General features: G+C 41.9%; 1 protein-coding gene across 4 annotated transcripts in view; it reads left to right on the top strand.

The window, feature by feature from the left end:
- Positions 1–15,327, top strand: part of LOC126108481 (uncharacterized) — a 155,868-nt gene that overhangs the window by 33,108 nt on the left and 107,433 nt on the right. For all 4 annotated transcript variants that reach the window (XM_049913733.1, XM_049913736.1, XM_049913734.1 and 1 more), the window contains exon 5: positions 10,759–10,902. In XM_049913733.1, the coding sequence (XP_049769690.1) occupies positions 10,759–10,902 (144 nt within the window). The remainder of the gene's footprint in view (positions 1–10,758; positions 10,903–15,327) is intronic.

Genomic DNA, 15,327 nt, shown 5'->3' with positions numbered 1-15,327 from the left:
TAGCCTTAAAAAGTCTGAGAATATGTCAGACGCACATGCGGCATACAGCAACACTAGTCAGATTATTTAAGTTTGTGTTTGTTGTGCGTGCGAGTGCAAAGCCAGTGTGTATTTATACTAGCTGTATGGCAAGTAATGTGCATGTACTCAGCCTCGTATACATAAACTCTGCAGTAAGGAAAAATAAGGATCAAAGGTGTATGGAAAGACATGCCATATTTAAATAAAATTTGGAAAGGAGTAGGTAGTAAAGTTTATACTGGATTATATACATCAATAGAGCAATTAATATCTTTTTGTGACCAATTGATGCATTTAACAACAAAAAATTTGTTTCTCATGTTTGTTCTTTATGAGGGCTGATGATTGTCAAGGTGACGTGTTTTGTAAGAATGGACCCATATTTCTTCACCCCTCATTCAGCCTGCTAGTTGGCAGAAAACCATCCTTGGATCCCAAACTGTGAATACTTTTGTTTCTGGCATGAAAACTGTGGACCTTTCCACAACATTGAAAATAGTTGTCTAAATTGCAAGCTCCGTTACTGTTGCCCAGGAGGTCTTTAAATGATTCCAGCCCACTATCAGATATATATATATATATCTATCACTCTTTGCCTTTACACACGTCTGCTTGTGTGTGTGTGTGTGTGTGTGTGTGTGTGTGTGTGTGTGTGTGTGTGTGTGTGTGTGCGTGTTAGTGTTTCTATCAACATACCAACACTTTCGTTTGGTAAGTTACATCATCTTTGTTTTTAGATATATTTTTCCCACGTGGAATAAAAAATATCTGAAACAAATAAAGATAACCCCTGATAGCCACTTCTGAAAAGTATACTGACAACAAATTATGACTAGTGCTAACCTCCTCGCACTCATAATTATGCAAATTACTTCTGAATTATTTCATACAGATTTTAAAAAAATTTGGAAAAAAAGCCAGCTTTCCAAAAAAATATATGTATAGTTTAGAATCTAGTAACTGGTCATTGTGTTGTGTTTTTCACTGAGAAATTGTACTATAATTGTAAAACTCGCTCATTCCAGATTGTAGCAAGAGGTTTTGACTATGATGTGACGTGCAATCCAAATAGCTAACCAGTCACTAACAGCTGCCTATATACTGGCAGAGCTTATTTTTGTTTTATATACAACATGGAATTTGGAGAAATTTGCATTTTTGATTCCAAATATCATGACTACATTATTCTTTTATTTTGTTTCTAAGTGTTTAGGGGTCCACTGGCAGAGTGTTACAGACTTTTGCACCAGAATATAAAACTCCACTCTTAATATTAGAGAACGAGGTATGGCCTGTACAAAAATTGGTATGGCCTGTACAAAAATTGTTCATACTTGTAGTGTTGTGGTTGTGAATTGCTGAGTTGGTTCCAAATTGTCTCTTATTATTAATCACAAAAATTTATTATCATGTAAGTGCAGGAGTTCTTAGGCCCCTGAAGAGGCTTTGGCAAGGTGTTTGGTTTCCTTATATGCAGAATATTCTTACTGCACACTTGTGTAAAATAAATAGTTGTTTGGTGTTAGCCGCAATGCCATAGGACAGAAGTGACCGAAAGTATGCGGAATATGCCAACAGTACTGTCTGCAGGTCAGCACAATGAGAGAGGTTTCTACTTCTCCATCTATACTTATTATGTTATTAAGCTAGTTTATATTTTACAAAGTACAAGCTAGCACATACACACTTCACAATTTTTGGCAGTGACAGCAGTTTTTCAGGGCACTTTCACGAACTAGCTCTGACTGACAAGTATCACAATATTTGTTTTGGTTAAATTGTTTTGATATAACACTACAGATTGTCTAAAGTATACTCAACCTGCCATGTCAATTCAGGATGAAAACTCGTAAATTCAGGATAGAACCTTGCCCTTTTGAGGATTGCCTCCATTGCCTGAGTCAGGAGTAACTGACTGTCAAAACTACTACTGTGGTGACACATAGCAGAGAGACAGCTTCTGATTGCTTGATAATTACATCGTGCTGTCGCAGATGATGTCACTGTCCAGAGTGGTGGTTCCATCACTCCTGCTGTAGCATAAAAATTGCGACGCATGTTGCTGGCTCTTCTCTGCATCGAGAGCTTGCTTTTGTGCACCACTAAGATTACACCTGTTGTCAAGATTCGAGGTTGTCTCACACTTTCTTATTTCCATGGCCTCTTTAATTACAGAATCGAATTATGTGGGAGCCTGAATAATATTTTATGTTTGTTTGTGGGGCTCTGTTCAGTAACAGCAGATCTCTCCAGTTCTCAACTTTTAATGTGCCATTCAAGTTCTGCACGGCAGTCGGAAATGGTGCAAATGGACTGATTCATGTAATTGTATCCACACTTACAAGTGATGTTATAAATCCCAGGAATCTTGAGTCTGAGACTTCTTAGGAGGTCAAACAATAGATCTGATACGTCATCTTCCCAGGACTCTGCCTGTTTTGCTGAATGTAGCACTGCAGAAGGGAAGGAATGCAACCAGTTGATCATCATATGATTGTTCAATATTTTCACATTTCCTTTGCTTGGAGAATGCTGACTTTATATCATGTGACTCATAGCCACTTTTTCTTAATGCTGGCTGCTAACTAGATGCCAACTTTTATACTTAGATGCTTATCTAAGTTCCATTGTGGAGATACTACCCGGGTGACAGCTAAGCATGAATTTTTTACACCTAAGAGTGGACACTGACACACAGGTATTAACAGATTGAATTCTAGCAGCCAAATGACTACTCAGTAAGGGGTGTATAAAAACAGGCATGTGAATAAGTAACAACATCAGTAATTACATTTCACTTCATAATTATGTAAGATTCAAATTTACTTGTGGGGTCAACCAATTGAGCCCAATGGTAGTTTTAATTCAACTTTATTTTAGGCTATTAGAAAAGTATTAAAGGTAGATGTCAGTGTGTTTAACTTTAAAGCTTTTCTATTTATGTGTTCTTATGTGGTGGATTCCTGGGTTGCATGTTAAATTCTTATGTTTGTAATTTCTCTAATTTACTCAATTTCATTATTAGTGGCTTATTCAGATAATGAAACGTATCTTGTTCAGAAAAATTAGGACAGCAAAAGCATAGCATCAGATGAAATTAAATGAACTTGAAGGCTCAAATAATGAAAGTACTCCGTATGTCAGCAAAATTTCAGGACAGGTGGTTCTTTTTTTTTTTTTTTTTTTTTTTGTGAGTTTACAATGCTATAAAGGAACAAATGTTATATTACCTGCAGCCTTGAAATGACCTTGGCCGTGCAAACTCACTAGGTTGCAGGGCTGTGCTTAGCAACTCATTGTTTGGTTTCTTGACACATCAATTACTGTGTCATAATGGGTGCTTATAGTGAGCAAAGAGTGAACATTAAGTTCTGCATTAAGCTCGGGAAAACCCGTAGTGAAACGTGGACAATGATTAAGCGAGCATATGCAGGTGAGGCACTTTCAAGATGTCGTGTTTTCAAGAGGCACAAAAGGCTTCATGAAGGCAAAGATGAACGAGTACCAGGTAGAAGTACTGGTGGCGTGCGTAAACATGTTCAGAGCGCACAGGGACAGGTACAAAGGCACACGTGTTAACACATCCAGAGCATTTAAAGGATTAAGGAAGTCCAATCCCAATGTTGGATTTCTGCCAAGTATTAACTGGGTGAAAGCTACTTGTTCTTGGGAATAAGCTAATATTGGTAACAAGAAATGACAGTAAAGAATATCTATATTAAGAGGCCAGTGTCAACATCCCCAGGCTAGTGAACAGGGGTTGACAAGGGGTTCATGAACTTTCACCGCTTATTGCCCATTTCTGAGCCAAAAATATCCATTTAGAATGGGAAGAGTTACCCCAAAATGTAATACCATACGACATAAGCAAATGAAAATAAGCGAAGTAGACTAATTTTCATGTCAAATGATCACTTCAGATACGTTCGAATAGTAAAAATGGCAGCATTAAGTCTTTGAATAAGATCCTGAACGTGGTCTTCCCATGACAGTTTACTATTTATCTGAACACCCAGAAATTTGAACTGTTCAGTTTCACTAATCATATGCCCATTCTGTGAAATTAAAATGTCGGGTTTTGTTGAATTGCATGTTAGAAACTGTAAAAACTGAGTCTTACTGTGATTTATTGTTACTTTATGTTCTACAAGCCAGCAACTTATGTCGTGAACTGCACTGTTTGGAACAGAGCCAATGTTGCACACGACATCCTCTACTACCGAGCTAATGTCATCAGCAAACAGAAATATTTTACAATTACCTGTAATACTATAGGGCATATCATTTAAATAAATAAGAAACTGATCTCCGAGGCACCCCCCCCCCCCCCCCCCCCCCCCCATTTAGTCGTATCCCACTCAGACCCCACATCAGGGCCATTCTCAACACTGTGAATAATGACCTTTTGCTGTCTGTTGTTAAAATAAGAGGTGAACCAATTGTGAGCTACTCCCCGTATTCCGTAATGGTCCAACTTCTGGAGCAATTTTTTGTGGTTAACACAACCAAATGCCAGAGTTAAATCAAAAAATATACCTAGCGTTCAAAACTTTTTGTTTAACCCATCCAGTACCTGACAGGGGAAAGAGACTATAGCATTTTCAGTTGTTAAATGACTTCTAAAGCGGATGAGCCGTGCGTGGCTCGTGTTCGTGCCATATCTCATTTGTCATCCTGTTTTTACTGTACTACCACCTCGTTCTGTTAATTTCAATTACTGGTGTCACTGAGTTGCCGCGTTGCCTGCCTGTGAGCGGCAGCAGCAGCGCTTATCGATATAAGCCCTGGCGTATTATCTTTGCTGTCCGCTATTACTTCCCAGTTGTCATGTGTTTGGAGTTAGTTCAGATCTGCCAGTGAGTTGGGAGGCACTAGCAGTGCGTTCTGACCTTCCAGTGTTTGACTTAGGACATGGGGAAAATTCAGTCAGGATGCGGCTGCAGTGAGATCCGGACAGCCACGATTCGCCCGACAATTCCCGATACATGTCACTTGAGTGCGGACCACCTCGATTGGTCGTCGGTCGGTCGTCTTGTCGGACGACTTGTATGTCGGCTGGCGATGCTTATGGGTTGTCTGCGTGTGCTGATTCGTGATTCGTCCTTGTTATTGCACAGTCGCTGCCATCAGTATTGTCTAGTCCTTTGTGTAAGTGTTCATAAACTGTGTGTAGCTTGTGATGTCAACTAATCAGTTGTTTTAGTGCTGTCCCTTTGCTGATGTGTGACAGTCGGTCGGTTGGCGTGGAGCAGCGAGGAAAAGTTCTGCGGGGTGTCGTTTGGCCGGGCCCGCTGGCGGTCTCTACGCAACGTCGGAGTGTGTGGGGCCGTTCCCATTGCTACGAGGTCCGTGGCTCACCGACCCTGGACACGAAAGTTGAATTTGGATTTAATTTACCAGCAAGTCAAGACTGTTCACATTGTGCCATTCTGTTCTCGTTGTTGGCTGTTGGGATATTCCCGTGAGCAACAACGTGTGTGTTAGAGTTTGCGAAGGTTTAGCGACCGTCCGGTGGAGTCTAACTGTATTTGGTTATTTGCAATTGAAGTGCACCAGGGGAATTTTCTGCCTTGTGACTGTTAACATTCCGGTTACCTGCCCTGGCCGTTAATGCAAATTTAGGCAATGTCCTTTCCTAACCGTGTTGTCGCTGTCCGGCACGGTGTGTAGCTCGACAGCTTAATGTGTGCTCGGTTGTGGGCGTCCGTGCCTTTTACGTTTGCATTGAACTCCCGGTTGTGTGCTGGTCGAGTGGGGCGCAAGTTACCTTGTCGGTGGGTCCGTTGACTGTCTGTTGGTTGGGTTGTCGTCGGATCGAGAATGGTTGGGCCGACTGTCTGTCTTACCTAATTAGTATTTCAAGTGCTGGCCGATGCCTGAAACTTCTGAGCACCATTAGCTGCACTGCCTTTTCTTATTTTCCGTTGTGTGTATTTGTATGGCTCATAGCTGATGGTTTTCAATTAAAGTTGAATTGTATTAGTGGTTTTTTAAGTCATGGGCCTTCAGCCACTTTAAAATTAAAGTTCCTTGCTTTTCAAGTGTTAGATTTTTTGGCCTTCAGCCAAATTATAGAACTTACTTAATGTGAGGCCTTCTGCCTTCTAAATATTGTTTTTGGTGTCTGAATTTTAAGTTAATGGCTTTTAGCCTTTTTAAAAAAAAATCAAAGTTGTTGTGCTCGTAAGGTAAAAGATAGTGTGGTGTATTCAGCCGATAACTAAGTTCAAGAATTTGTACTGTAATACTTGGTCAAATAAATAAAGTTATATGTGTTGAAGTGTAATTGACAGCCACTCATTTTGGCCCCTTTGCACAATTCCAACAACCTGTCCTGTCCTGTGAGTTTAGCAGGGCGTCTCAGCGGAACTATACTTTTGATAGCAAATTATGTGATATAAAATGACCAATTAACCTTACATACACAGCCTTTTCCATAACGTTAGCAAATACTGATGGCATAGAAATAGGTGTAAAATTGTATCATTATCCCTTTCTCCCTTTTTATAAAGTGGCTTTACTACTGATGCTTTAATCATTCAGGAAACTGATCTTTCCTAAAGGAAAAATTAAAAATATGGCTAAGTACAGGGCTGACATGTGCAGCACAGTACTTTAATATTCTGCTATGCACTCCATCATATCCATGAGAGTCCTTAGTCTCCAGTGATTTAATTTTTGAGTCAGTCTCCTCCTTGTCTGTATCACAGACGAATATTTCGGACATCAGTCTCGGAAAGGCATTTTCCAAGAGAGTTACATGATTCCCTGCAGAAACTAAATCTTTATTTAATTCACTGACAATGCTCAGAAAATGATTGTTAAATACTGTAAATATATATCTGATTCATCAGTAACAGAAATATTTTTACTATGAACTGATTGTATATCGTCGACCTTATGCTGATGATCACACTTCCTTCACAACTGAACCTGTGGTTTTAATTTTATCCTATGAATTAGCTGTTCTATTTGGACACCAAATACTCTTTGCTGTCCAAATAATATTTTAAGCACTTTAAATTTACTGTTTTTAATAGGCTTGATTGTGACTACTTCTATAATTTTGATATAATTCCCGCTTTCTTCTACAGGATATCCTTATCCCACTAGTCAGCCTCCCAGGTTACATTTTACTGCTAATATCCCATTTAGAATGTTCTAATGGAAAGCAACTCTCAAAAAGCATGAGAAATGTGTTAAGGAAAGTATTAATATTTGTCATGTATATTATCAGCACTATAAACATCCTGCCACTCTTGTTCCTTGACAAGGTTAAAAAAAAAAAAAAGAAAAAAAAAGAACTCTGTTGCTACTGGATTAACTTTCCTACATAGTTTGTAATTATATGTGACATTTGTTTGAGTACAAAAGCATTTTAGTGTTAAAATTTGTGTATCATGGTCTGAACGGCCATTCACCCTTTTACTAACAGAATGCCCATTTAGTAATCAAGAATGAATAAAAATATTGTCTATGGCTGTGCTACTGTTCCCCTGCACCCTAGTTGAAAAACAACACAGTCTGCATCAGATCATATGAGTTAAGGAGTTCTACTGATATCCTTTTCCTTGCACTGTCATATACAAAATTTATATTGAAGTCACCACATATAACTAATTTCTGGTACTTCCTACAAAGTGAATCAAGAACCCTGTCTAGCTTGAGCAGAAATGCTCTGAAGTCAGAGTTAGGGGACCTATAAACAACAACAATTAGAAGTTTGGTTTCACTAAACTCAACTGCTGCTGCAGCAACATTCCAATATCTTTTCAGTGCAGTGTCATGGAACGTCTGTGGACTCAAATGGAATACTGTTTTTTACATACATAGCCACTCCTCCACCCCGCAAGGAACTCCTTGAAAAACAGCCAGCTAATCTGTATCTTGGTAAAGGAAGCCTCTGAATTATCAAATTATTTAAGTGGTGCTCCGATTTACCAGCAATTTCAGAGTCAACATCTATAAGCAGTTTACTAACTTTATCTCCAATACCTCTTATATTTTGACGAAACATACAAATTCCGTCTCCACTTAGGATCATGATGTCCTCTGAAGGTGAGCCCTTAGAGGTACTTCCTTTAAGCAGGTATACCTATCAGCTGACTTCAATCTAAAAAAGGCACAGCTCTAACATCAACTACTACAGGAATTTTTCCATGAGTGATTCCCCCCCCTACACTGTCACCCATAAGCTTTGCCAGCCTCCCTTTTCCATACCTATTGGGCTGCAGGCCATGCCTAGTGAAATCCGATCTACTGATGGACTCAACTGGTGCTGTGACCCATGTCCTCTGCCATCAATGCCTTCTCCAGCCTCATGATAACGTGCCTACAGCCACATTAAGATGAGCCCAATCATGATGCTGAAAAAGTTGCACAAATGCACATTAGTGTCACCAGTTCGAGTAGCTACTTTATTTGTTACCAAGTAGTTGGCCAGACATTCTGTTGTTTCCATCCCACATCCGTTGTATTCTCCTGACCTCTCTCCTTGTAATTTTGTCTCATTTCCATGAGTGAAGTGGTGACTACAAGGAAAGCTACATCAAGATATCGCAGACATGCAACGGGCTGTGATAAATGGGTTTACAAGCTTCAGAGTTGAAAATTTCCCTGTTTGCTTCCAAGACCTCCAGAAACATTGGCAACTGTGTGTACATAGCCAAGGGGATTACTTTGATTGGGGCTAGGATCATTACCTGGTTTTCTATTTTTTAAGAAACTTGACTCGGAACTTTTCTGACAAAGGGATTGTTTTCAGATGGGTAGAAATTTTAGTCACAAATAATTTATTAGTTAATGAATTTTCACAGAAATTAAACTGATTATTAAAAGGAGTGAATTTGGGCCTATCTAATGAACTGGGTGCTTTTTGAATAAATTGTAGCTTTCACAATTTTTACTAACAAGTGGCATTGGAACAAGTTCAATCACAGATTTATCTTAAAAATATTTTATGAAAACTAATTATGTCACTGGAATAAGCAGCAGACAGACAACCCAGTCAACTACAAATTGTAATAGGTTTCAGTGTCGATACGAATTTTGATGCAATTTTGGAATTATCCAAATGAATATGTTGCTATGAAACCTGATGTCATATTACAACCTTTAATTATTATAGATCTTCCATTTGTGGTAGCAAAAATGAAGTGCTGAATTTAAATGATTTCAGAATTCAAATTTTGGGCTTCGTATACGAATCATAAAATACAGAAGGGTCCAGGAAAATGTAGACATTCTTTGATAGCCAGTATTCATGAAACAGAATTACATACCATTACAATTCTTGCATGGGAGAAAGGTTATTTTGTGTGTTCAAACTGACCCCAATTAGCAGCCACACAATATCAATGCCATTGAAGTGTTGCCGAACTACACCTGTCAGTGTTTGCTGGTGTGATAGCTGCACAGTACACCCAATGTTTTCTAGAAGCTCATTTGGTGTAGCTGACTTCCATTGATAAACTTCATTTTTCGAGGTCTGTCATGGGTAGAAGTCAAGAGGTGCAATATCTGGAGATGATAGTGAGTACTCGACAGCTCCTTTTTGACCGCTCCATCATCCAGGTAGGCTCTGACATATCTGTGGTAGTGAGGCAGAGCGCCATTTTGTTGTAGGTAAAATCTCTCATTTCCAAACACCTCTCTGATGGCAGGTAAAGTCAGTGTTTGCAGCATATGAAGACACACCTCATTTTTACAGTACCATCAAAGAAGCATGGGCCATTCAATAACAGACCACACCTCACATTAACTCCCGGTAGATTAACATGTTTGTCCATGTGAATGTGAGGATTTTCAGGAGCCCAGTATACACAGTTGTGGCAGTTTACATTACTGTTCAGTTTGAATTGCGCCTGATCAGATCAGATAAGCATCCCTGCAAACTTTCATCCTCACGAAGCATGCCTTCAAACCACTCGCAGTACTCCGTCCTTCAATCTGTGTCGTCGTCATTCATAAGCAGCGATCTCGGAATGTACACTTCCCAGTTTGGCGGCCATCAGAAATGGTTGTACGCTTGAATGGCTTACCCCCACTTTCATGTGCACCATGCTTCACAGATTTTTGAGGTGGCCTATTAAAATGTTGCAAAACAGCAGTGCTGGAAGCTTAACTTGTTGATGTTTTTGGTCGGCCAGACCTTTCTTACCACATCCTGCACGGTACCATCAGCTTCACATTTATCCCGAATATGATAAATTGTTGGACATGTTGTGGCTGGTTTCTGTACACATTCTGCCAGTGCTGTTGTACCTCCAACATGTTTTCATACTTCCAGTACCACTTCAGTATGGCCTTGCATTGCTCGAATGACGATCTTAACTTCATTCAGTGCTGCACTATCATCTGCTGGAAAACGCTTGCCAAACTCTGTTGAGAAAACAATATACTTTGCCACCATGCAAAATAGCAACACTATGTCTTTTTGTTCCAAAGATATTAACTATCAGAGAGTGCCTACATTTTCCTGGACCCCTCTGTACAATTCAGGATTATATAGCACCTTTGGAATCATCAAAGTAGTGCTATTTTGTAAACATATCTTGTGTGTGAAAAAATGGAATTTTGTTATATCAGTTTAGGTTAGGGTCAGCGAGTGTCACTAGCGGTCGATTAACTTTGCTCTAATAATCGATGGTCGACTATGAAATTGAAGTACACTACGCAGAATATTTTCTCCTCAGTATCTGAAAATTTGTACAATCTGCTAGGGCAATTTGTTTTCAGGGTTGAGGACTCTGGAGAGAAAACGAGACATCCCTCCGGGGAGGCGGGCACCGGCAATCACGAGGCAGAGGAGGAATGTGGTGACCGCTCGAGGCAGGTGGAGGTGGCTGGCCTCGTCGCAGCCATGCGGAGTGCTGTGTTGAGGTGAGTGGGGGCGAGGCAGCCGTGGCTACTGCCACTGTATTCTGCCTGCATTGACTCTTGGATGTCACGAGTGGGCACTTTTATTTACACCCCAGCCATGGGATCGCATGAGCTGTGACAATGAGGTTCTGAGGAGCAATGAGTGCAGACTTCAGTAATGATTGAAGCAAAATTCACAGTCTCTGTTTCTGACAGAAGTGTACGATAATTTCTCGACACTACTGATGACAGAGAATAGGAAACATGTCGTACAAACATTTTGAAATGTCATTGTTTATTTGCTCATGTAAATAAATGTCTACAAACATATGAAACTGTATTTAGAAGGCAGTGCATAGAGCATTTCTACTTTATCCTTCCTGTCGCAGTTTCTTTCAGAGTATCAGATATAGCCATTTTCACTGTTGAAATAATTTTCACTAACCCTTTGGGCGCGCCTGCAACAGTTAGCCGCAAGCCGTTTTCTGTTAGTGTCACAGATAGAGTTATACTTGGAGGAATGTCCAAATACGTATTTGTCATTCATTACAGCTGTCACCACTTACTACATTTGTGCAATTCACGCTAAAAGCAGTTTGGTCGCTATTGTTTGGAAAATGGATATGTGTTTGCAGTGTGTTTGCTGCTATGCACCTTGTAACATATGTACTTTCTATACTTATGTTTTTCTCACTTCCCAAGGCAATATTTCTTTTATTTTAGTATGTAATGAATATTTGAATTGAATCAAAGTACCCATATGCAACTTGTGTTACCTTTTAAAATATTGGATATTGTCTTGCAACAATATCTTACTGTTCTAAACATTTGTATCATTTGGTCTCATAAGAGTATGGAAATGGGGGGAAAAAGAAGACATTTCACAGGCACTCTCAAATTTTATGTCCTAAAGACTATGAGACAATATTACAGAAATTGTCAGAAGAATTGTCAGACCATGTGAATCACAGTTAGAAGAGGAAGTTATTGAAAAAGAAAACCACAGCAGTAACTCCGAACTATGAACAGAGGAAACGGTCTGTAGGAGCTGATCATTCATTTGCTCCCGGGATTCCTGAGTTGGGGACTGGAAAGCACCGCTGTTTGGTCACCATAAACTGTATGCATGCTTCACCGATCACCGTGGCAGTGGAACATTGTGTGTGACAGGGAATGGGAATCTTGGCATGAACACCCAGGTCATGATAACAGAATAAACTTCTAAAAAAAATTAAATAAATAAATAAAGGAACCTGTCAATCTCAAGGTGTGCTGCGCACAGATGAGATGCATAGCAGTTGAGTTGTCACAGTCGTTAACGGACAACCTGGTGGGACCCTGCCGCACCTTAGTTGTATAATGTTTACTCAGGCATGTGGGTCTCTGTCTGAGTGGACCCTTATTTCCCCCGCTGCTCATGGGATAAAAATGGAACCCTTGGAGATTTCTCCTTATTGTCCCAGTGGCAAGAGTGGGCTGCTGGTAGGTACTAACACCCAATCAAATAAGAGGGGTGATGTAGCCACTCTTCCAGACATGGTGGCGACACAGAATTTGTGCACGAATACTAACGGAATGCATGCTGCAGGTCAGAATGTGTTTATAATTGTGAAACAGAAAGAGGGCAGTTTCGAAAAAGTTTCGCCTTTTTATGTTCAAGAAGGTTTGGAGGGCATTACAGGTTCATCGAAATCCGTCAAGCGATTGTGTAATGGTATGCTGTTGGTTGAAACTGCTAGCTCCCAACAATCAACATGCCTCCGGAAAGCTAAACGTCTTGTAGAATATGCCGTCAAAATGGAGCTCCGCAATACCTTGTGCTATACCAAACGTGTTGTGTTGTGTAGAGATCTGGTAGACATACATAAGGAGAAATTGAAAGATGAGTGGGCTCAAGAAGGATCAGCAATTTGCTGAATATGCTGAAAAGGGTGGATGGGAATCTGGTGAAATCTGACTCCTTCAATAACATGAAACTCCCAGAGCATATCAAGGCAGGTTTTCTTTATCTAAGCATACGGCCATATGTCCCTAACCCAGTGATCTGTTTTAAATGTCAGTATTTTGGTCACACACCTGTGGCAAATGTAGCCAATGCCTTGATGGCATTCGCTGCTCCTCCCCTCCAGAGTGTGTAAATTGCTCTGGGGATCACCCTGTCTGGAGTAGGGATTGCAGTGTCTTTCTTGAAGAGCAAAAGATACAGGAGATTAAGATTTTGAGATGCATCCCATATGGAGAAGCCAAGAACATCTATAAGGCCGAGCAGTCTTCCACATTCACTACATCTTTTGCATTCCCCTTAAAAATCGTAGTTTGACAGCCAACACTTCTTCACAAATGGAGGTTGCTAGTGTCAGCACTAGTACCTGCATGTGTCACTGTACTTGTAAATTAGTTTCAGAGCCCATAGCCCCTCCGAGAACGCAAGTGAAAGCCACCATTGTGGAGCTTATGGTACCTCAAAAGGCAGAATCTTGTAAAAATCCAGCTCTGCCTCTGCCACTGTTGTGGTAGTCTCCAGAAAGCCCTTCCAGGTCAAGAAAGCAAACGGGAAACTCGAACCGCAGTCAAAAACAGGTGATAGACTGTCAGACCGAGACAATGTAATTCGACTTGATGGCTCTGCTGCTTCCTCTTCAGAGCCTACGGACTGCGAAGTCTGCCCGGGGCAACCATCTTATCCCAAAGCTGAAACTCCAATCATTGTCGGCTCCCCACCCCAGTGGAAAGACAGGGTGAAAGTCCAACCACCATGATAAATAGCTCCCATACTACAGCGGAACATGAATGGGTTCAGGACTCTTGTGGAGGAACTGAAACTCTTGGTGCAAGCACAGTCCCTGTGCTTGTGTTTACAGGAAACACATTTCAAAGCTAATGATGCACCTCTGCTATCGTGCTATACCCTCCACCGTGATAATGACCTGACTGGGGAATGAGCTGAGGGAGATGTTGCTGTGTTTGTCAATAACACACACCACTCCTCTGCTCTCCTTAGTTACTGATCTAGAAGCAGTGGCCATTGCAGTTCATGCAAGTCCGATGATCACTATCTGCTCTCTGCACTTGCCTTCACAGGAAACAATGGACTCTGAGGCTCTCGCAAGCCTAATTGAACAACTTTCCCACCCATTTCTCAAACTGATTTACACTCCTGGAAATTGAAATAAGAACACCGTGAATTCATTGTCCCAGGAAGGGGAAACTTTATTGAGACATTCCTGGGGTCAGATACATCACATGATCACACTGACAGAACCACAGGCACATAGACACAGGCAACAGAGCATGCACAATGTCGGCACTAGTACAGTGTATATCCACCTTTCGCAGCAATGTAGGCTGCTATTCTCCCATGGAGACGATCGTAGAGATGCTGGATGTAGTCCTGTGGAACGGCTTGCCATGCCATTTCCACCTGGCGCCTCAGTTGGACCAGCGTTCGTGCTGGACGTGCAGACCGCGTGAGACGACGCTTCATCCAGTCCCAAACATGCTCAATGGGGGACAGATCCGGAGATCTTGCTGGCCAGGGTAGTTGACTTACACCTTCTAGAGCACGTTGGGTGGCACGGGATACATGCGGACGTGCATTGTCCTGTTGGAACAGCAAGTTCCCTTGCCGGTCTAGGAATGGTAGAACGATGGGTTCGATGACGGTTTGGATGTACCGTGCACTATTCAGTGTCCCCTCGACGATCACCAGTGGTGTACGGCCAGTGTAGGAGATCGCTCCCCACACCATGATGCCGGGTGTTGGCCCTGTGTGCCTCGGTCGTATGCAGTCCTGATTGTGGCGCTCACCTGCACGGCGCCAAACACGCATACGACCATCATTGGCACCAAGGCAGAAGCGACTCTCATCGCTGAAGACGACACGTCTCCATTCGTCCCTCCATTCACGCCTGTCGCGACACCACTGGAGGCGGGCTGCACGATGTTGGGGCGTGAGCGGAAGACTGCCTAACGGTGTGCGGGACCGTAGCCCAGCTTCATGGAGACGGTTGCGAATGGTCCTCGCCGATACCCCAGGAGCAACAGTGTCCCTAATTTGCTGGGAAGTGGCGGTGCGGTCCCCTACGGCACTGCGTAGGATCCTACGGTCTTGGCGTGCATCCGTGCGTCGCTGCGGTCTGGTCCCAGGTCGACGGGCACGTGCACCTTCCGCCGACCACTGGCGACAACATCGATGTACTGTGGAGACCTCACGCCCCACGTGTTGAGCAATTCGGCGGTACGTCCACCCGGCCTCCCGCATGCCCACTATACGCCCTCGCTCAAAGTCCGTCAACTGCACATACGGTTCACGTCCACGCTGTCGCGGTATGCTACCAGTGTTAAAGACTGCGATGGAGCTCCGTATGCCACGGCAAACTGGCTGACACTGACAGCGGCGGTGCACAAATGCTGCGCAGCTAGCGCCATTCGACGGCCAACACCACG

The sequence above is a fragment of the Schistocerca cancellata genome, chromosome 11 (genome assembly GCF_023864275.1).
Source record: "Schistocerca cancellata isolate TAMUIC-IGC-003103 chromosome 11, iqSchCanc2.1, whole genome shotgun sequence".
In the NCBI taxonomy this organism is placed as follows: Eukaryota; Metazoa; Arthropoda; class Insecta; order Orthoptera; family Acrididae; genus Schistocerca; species Schistocerca cancellata.
Note: the sequence above shows the minus strand (reverse complement) of the source record. Positions and strands in the feature narration are given on the sequence as shown.